Source organism: Sceloporus occidentalis, unplaced genomic scaffold, assembly GCF_023333645.1.
Source record: "Sceloporus occidentalis isolate IW3139 unplaced genomic scaffold, rSceOcc1.0.p SCAF_472, whole genome shotgun sequence".
In the NCBI taxonomy this organism is placed as follows: Eukaryota; Metazoa; Chordata; class Lepidosauria; order Squamata; family Phrynosomatidae; genus Sceloporus; species Sceloporus occidentalis.
This window is the reverse complement of record NW_028317452.1, coordinates 240,585-246,951: the sequence shown is the minus strand read 5'-3', so window position 1 is coordinate 246,951 and position 6,367 is coordinate 240,585. Positions and strand designations below refer to the sequence as shown.

Sequence of the window (6,367 nt, the reverse complement as noted above, 5' to 3'; positions counted from 1 at the left end):
ACGGGGCCCCTGGTGAAAACCTTTTCTTTCTCTGTTTTTGTAGATTGATACCGATCCTGGTGAATGGGATGAAATATAATGAAATTGACATCATTCTGCTGAAGGTGAGTTGTCCACGGCTGACTCCTCCGATCGCACGCTGGAGAATACCCTTCCTTTATTGTGCTTGTTAAGGTTGTTGCGCACTTTGCGGGGAAAGGGGTCAGGATATTGCTTTGTCATCTAACAGATTGTACTATGCATTGTCCAGGGCCAGCTTAGCCCTTCTTGCACCGTGGTGTTAGAAACATCTGCATGTGCTACAAACCCCCAATTTATTTAAAGTTCCCCAGACGTCCTTGAGGTCTCGCGCAGTATCCGCCCCATTGGCTTCCATAAAGTGCCGTTCAGAGACGTTCTTCGAAAGGCGTCCTCTGGCTACGCATGTCTGTCGGCTGAATATCTCGGCAAATTCTGTGTTTCCCGTCAGGGTGATGTGGAGGAGGATGAGACCGTCCCAGACAGCGAGCAGGACATCAAGCCGCGCTTTCACAAGTCGCGCACCGTAACGCTGCAGCACGAGGAGGCGCGGACGGAGGGAGAAGACGACGCCGATGATGAAGATGACGACGATGACACGTTGTCTGATTGGAATCTGAGTGAGTGTTTGGGGTCTGGGTGCGGTGGGCTCGGGCGCACGGCTTCCCTGGGAAATGATGCAGCTCTTTCACCTGATGAAAACTGAGGGTTCTTGTATTCATACTGTCTGATCCGCAGGGAGCTTTCAGGGTTGGGGTATATTCATTGTGCGCAGAATACGAATGAAAATAATTCTCCATACGACGCTCTTCTATCTCGCAGGGAAATGTTCTGCGGCTGCTCTCGATGTCCTAGCCAATGTATTTCGGGAGGAACTTCTCCCTCACCTTCTCCCGCTCCTGAAGGGGCTCCTCTTCCATCCTGAATGGGTCATTAAAGAGTCTGGAATCTTGGTCCTTGGGGCAATTGCAGAAGGTAATGCAATCTGTATATCTGTGTGTATATAATATAGGGGAACCCAACGGCTAACAGTAGGCATACTGCGTCTCTTGTATGAGAAGAATGTCTAGCGCACAGACCATTCTTTCACCAGATCGGCACAAAATTTCTTTTTCTAGTTAATAGTGAAAAATTTGCCAAGTCCCACATTGTCGGGAATAATCGGCTTTTAAACATTTTTGTTCTTGTGAGGACTAAACCTTATTTATGTCTCTTGGGCCCCCCTCCTGTTTTCTGCTCCATTGCACAGCAAAATAAAATGGCTTATTCACAAAGAATAATTACATTTACTTTGTGTACTCAGGTTTTTTTTTTGTTTTTTGATGACTGATGTCGAAGACTCCTCTCTGTGTATGGGGGTCCTGATACAATATATTTTGTGGGCTTAACACGTTCTCCCTTTGTGTCCAGGTTGTATGCAGGGCATGGTTCCATACCTCCCAGAACTTATCCCCCATCTGATCCAGTGCCTGTCTGATAAGAAGGCATTAGTCCGCTCCATTGCCTGCTGGACCCTGAGCCGTTATGCCCACTGGGTGGTTAGCCAGCCTCCCGACCTCTACCTGAAGCCATTGATGACCGAACTTCTCAAACGTATCTTGGACAGTAATAAGAGGGTGCAAGAGGCGGCCTGCAGGTACGATTCAGAATGGATCATCTGATCGGTGTGGTTCGTGTTCTATAGAATGTTACACGTTCGCTTGTCTTCATAACGCATTGAAACTCCTAAGATTAGGGATCTGTATGAATTCACGGACTCTTCTTTGATTATATCACTGAAAGCCTTTAACATGGCGTCGCTTAACAAATATTGTATGCAATGTTTTTGTTTACTTTAATGAAATCTTGATGCAGCTGAATAATTCAGCCACGGTGCTTTCTAGCATTCTAAATTGGATTTCTGAGAAAAGCGAACCACAACCTACTGATGCAGTCTCTGGTTTGCTTGGTGTAAATTTTTATTTAATTTATGGCGCTTGCTTTTTACTTCTGCCAGTTGCGTTGCCAGAAATGGCCCCCTGTTACGGGGTACACAGAGTGGTGCGGACTCCCATAGAGGTCGAAGCCGTTGGCGCAGGCACCTGCAGAGTCCATGCTTCTTAATAATTCATGGGATACTAACTGCGATCTGTGTTTGACTTGCATATAGTGCCTTCGCTACCTTGGAAGAAGAGGCTTGCACTGAACTGGTGCCGTACCTGAGTTTCATATTGGATACTCTGGTCTTCGCTTTTGGGAAATACCAGCACAAGAACCTTCTGATTCTGTATGATGCCATCGGGACGCTGGCGGATTCTGTGGGACACCATCTGAACCAGCCGGTGAGTACCTTCCGATGCCCGGGTCAGACTAGTCTACTGAACCCTCCCCAAAGCAGCTTTTACTGTTGTGAATGTAGGAGCGTTCCCCGCTCGGCTCCAGGGTCACCCCTGTTGGCAGTGGAGGTTGATGGAGCTCTGGAGGTGATGCAGATGTACTGACTGAATCCTAATGATATCCTTCGTATTCATACTGTCTGATCCAGAGTCCTGTGGCTGCCATCATTGAAAATGCCCAACATACAGTTCAGTCTACAGACTTTTTGGAGTAAAAAAAGTAGGGACTGTCTAAAACGTTAAGCAGAACGTCAAATTTTCCTCTGAGGCTAAAACTTAGTCAACAATACTCATGGATTTCACTTATTACCCACAATAGAGGCTAGCTGAGGATTGAGTTCCGGTTCCAAAGAAGCCCACCTTTCATCCATGGTATACCCGGCCCCCCCTTCCCTGTATGTTACAGAGTGCAGGCTTAGATTAGGTAGAAAACGGGAATATATCGCTCCGCTGACATATCCGTAACATATCCTGTAACAGACTCTCACTGTTTGTATTTTAGGAGTACATCCAAAAACTGATGCCTCCCCTTATTCAAAAATGGAACGAACTGAAGGATGAAGATAAGGACCTCTTTCCGCTCCTGGAGGTGAGTATTTGTCACAGGACCCAGTACTTTTTGCCTTCAGCTTCAATGCATGCATATTTGGGGCATGATGCAGAACCAGAAATATGATTTTTCAAAATGAAGGTTATCGTATTCATACTGTCTGACCCCGACCTGGTGGCCCCTGTACTCGTCACGCTGCCGCTTGGTGAGCTTCGCACGTAGACCTTGCTCGTTTGAGAAGGTCTTGTTGACAGAGCTCTATGCCCGATGTTAAAATTAACTTCACTGCATCTTCTGCTGTATGATATGTTAGACTTGGTAAATGCGTCCACTAACCAACGGCTGCTTCTTCCCAGTGTCTGTCGTCCATCGCCACCGCCTTGCAAAGCGGGTTCCTCCCATACTGCGAGCCGGTGTATCAGCGTTGTGTCACGTTGGTGCAGAAGACCCTTGCTCAGGCCATGGTGAGTAAAGTCCAGAAGGCACTGGGGGTAAGGTTGTGTTGGTCCCAGGATATAATCCATCTTTTACAAGACCCATCTTGCGCTATTTATCATTTATATGTGTGTGTTTCTTGGGGTCCTGGCAGATGTACAGTCAACATCCAGATCAGTATGAAGCTCCCGATAAGGATTTTATGATTGTTGCCCTGGACCTGCTGAGTGGTCTGGCTGAGGGGCTCGGTGGCCACGTAGAGCAGCTGGTAGCTAGAAGCAACATCATGACCCTTCTCTTCCAGTGCATGCAGGTAAGAAAAATCTTTCTACCTTCCAATACCGTCAGCATGATCCTCCCTTCCAGTTATACGCATACGAGTTATCCGCTATATTCCGTTCTCTTTTTAGGACATTATGCCAGAGGTGCGACAAAGTTCATTTGCTCTCCTTGGTGATCTGACAAAGGCTTGCTTTCTACATGTGAAACCATGTATCTGTAAGTGTATCACAAGAAAATCACGCGATCCCAGTAATATCTGTATTTACACAGCTCCTTTCTGTTACATTATACACAGTGCGGCCCCTCTGGGGTGGATCCCAGTAATATCTGTATTTATACAGCTCCTTTCTGTTACATTATACACAGTGTGGCCCCTCTGGGGTGGATCACAGTAATATCTGTATTTATACAGCTCCTTTCTGTTACATTATACACAGTGCGGGGCTCCTCTGGGGTGGATCCCAGTAATATCTGTATTTATACAGCTCCTTTCTGTTACATTATACACAGTGTGGGGCTCCTCTGGGGTGGATCCCAGTAATATCATCTGTATTTATACAGCCCCTTTCTGTTACATTATACACAGTGTGGCCCCTCTGGGGTGGATCACAGTAATATCTGTATTTATACAGCTCCTTTCTGTTACATTATACACAGTGCAGGGCTCCTCTGGAGTGGATCCCAGTAATATCTGTACTTATACAGTTAGAATTTTAATACAATAATCTTCTCTGCAGCTGAATTTATGCCCATTCTCGGCACAAATCTGAATCCAGAGTTCATTTCCGTCTGTAATAATGCGACGTGGGCCATCGGAGAGATCTGCATGCAGATGGGTGAGTGCCTGCGACCGCCCTGAAATTCCATGTAACGAGCAAAGTATAAAATAGGATTACTCAGAAGATATTCATTTCTTCTCCGCAGGGGCGGAAATGCAGCCGTACGTATCTATGGTCTTAAACAATCTGGTAGAAATTATTAATCGGCCAAATACTCCCAAAACACTTCTGGAAAACACAGGTTTGTTTAGTTTTTTTTTTTTCTTTTACTGCCTGCGTAGACAAGCGCTTTCCTAAATTCCGTTACATTGGGTTATTTCAAGTTTTCTCCTCCAATTTCTAGCCATAACCATCGGACGCCTCGGCTGCGTGTGCCCCCATGAAGTGGCGCCCATGCTGCAGCAGTTCATCAGACCCTGGTATGTTAGCGGGGTTTATGAATCAGAATTCCATTTTAATTTTTGGGGGGGGGGGGGGGGGTTGGCTCCATTAAGTCGCGTTAAATCTCTCTCCATCCTGCTGTTCTGTTTGCAGTTACTTCTCCTTTCTGTCTGCCCTAATCCATCCCTCTCTTTGACGTCCCGTCCCCAGGTGCACGTCGTTACGGAATATCCGTGACAACGAGGAAAAGGACTCCGCGTTCAGGGGGATCTGTATTATGATCGGGGCGAATCCAGGGGGGGTTCTCCAGGTAAATTATATATTTTTTTTTTTTTTTTCGTTCACCGAGGCCTTTCCCTCATCAGTCTGCTGGCTGCTTAATCCAAACTTCTGCAGTTTAATTCCCGTGACGTGTTTAATAGATATATATCCGTATCCAGGCAGGGCGCCGAGGCGGGTGCCGTGGGACCACGTTACGCTAACCTTATTTTTTTATTTTTTTTTTCTTGCCCGGAACTTCTCCTAACAGGACTATATCTTGGTAACCACGACCTCTTAATATTCTTGTTTATAGGACTTTATATTTTTCTGCGACGCGGGTGGCATCGTGGGTGAGTCCGAAAGATGATCTCCGAGACATGTTCTACAAGGTACGGCGTCCACCCAACTTATCTGCTCAAAAGAATGCAGACGGCTAGATGACTTGTTGATTATTGGAACTTTTTTCCACAAAAGCGTAATATTTAATATTTTTTTAAATTGACATACATTTTATGTGTGTTCTGACGCCTGATTGGTGCTCTCTTTCGTTCTCTCAGATTTTGCACGGTTTTAAAGAGCAGGTTGGAGAAGAGAACTGGAACCAGTTCTCTGAGCAGTTCCCACCGCTGCTGAAGGAACGTCTGTCTGCATTCTACGGGGTGTAAAAAAGAGAGAAAATATACACATACCCAGCATGGGAGGTGAGACGGGTCTATCGGTGGAGGGACTGATGTAATGAAGTCGAGGAACATGCCAAGTATGTGCCTACCTACTTTTAACCCCCTTTCTTTTATTTTCTAGGTTCCCGTTTGGTCCATGAGGTCATTGGGAAGAATGGTGTCGTACGCCCCACTCATTCAGTCTTTAGAGGGGTTTCAGGGAGCTGCCAGGACCCCCCCCCCCACCAGTCTTTTCCACCCAAATTTCCAGAAACCTCAGTTGAGAGACAAAAACACTACAACCCTTCTATCCGGAGATCTTTTTAGTAACTGTTTTTTTTTTTAAATGTCGCATGAAGGGGTGGTAGGATCAGGTTGTTCACCTCATTCAGCAAGGGACTGGAACCCTACGTAACGGGGATGTTGGCGGGTTGGGAGGATTAGAAAACTGTGGGTGGGAAGCTAGGAACCCATAGAGGACACGACTTTTGGCTTCGGGAGTCCGTCTCGTATCGCAACAGAATAGATCGGCCGTTATCATTGGCAGGGTCACTGTGGGAGGGGGAATGTCGGGGGGGGGGGCGGCGGCGTATAATTGGGAGCTAATAGAATAATCAATAATTTCTC

At 46.4% G+C, this 6,367-nt stretch overlaps 1 protein-coding gene and 3 non-coding genes across 4 annotated transcripts; all 4 read left to right on the top strand.

Moving 5' to 3' along the window:
- Window positions 1-43: 43 nt before the first annotated feature.
- Window positions 44-5,746, top strand: LOC149271707 (transportin-2-like; the record flags this gene model as incomplete). The annotated part of the gene is given in 16 exon segments (XM_089507194.1): window positions 44-104; window positions 470-638; window positions 841-993; window positions 1,429-1,654; window positions 2,168-2,339; window positions 2,896-2,982; window positions 3,300-3,407; window positions 3,533-3,691; window positions 3,789-3,876; window positions 4,398-4,496; window positions 4,585-4,680; window positions 4,783-4,858; window positions 5,031-5,130; window positions 5,395-5,418; window positions 5,420-5,470; window positions 5,639-5,746. Coding segments are annotated over 16 exon segments (1,777 nt in total), but the record flags the coding sequence as incomplete, so codon positions are not given.
- Window positions 687-754, top strand: LOC149271710 (small nucleolar RNA SNORD41). The gene has a single exon (XR_016279698.1). It is a non-coding gene; the product is annotated as a small nucleolar RNA SNORD41 (small nucleolar RNA).
- LOC149271709 (small nucleolar RNA SNORD41) lies at window positions 2,475-2,542 on the top strand. Its single transcript, XR_016279697.1, has one exon. It is a non-coding gene; the product is annotated as a small nucleolar RNA SNORD41 (small nucleolar RNA).
- On the top strand, window positions 3,041-3,112 carry LOC149271708 (small nucleolar RNA SNORD41). Its single transcript, XR_016279699.1, has one exon. It is a non-coding gene; the product is annotated as a small nucleolar RNA SNORD41 (small nucleolar RNA).
- Window positions 5,747-6,367: the final 621 nt, after the last annotated feature.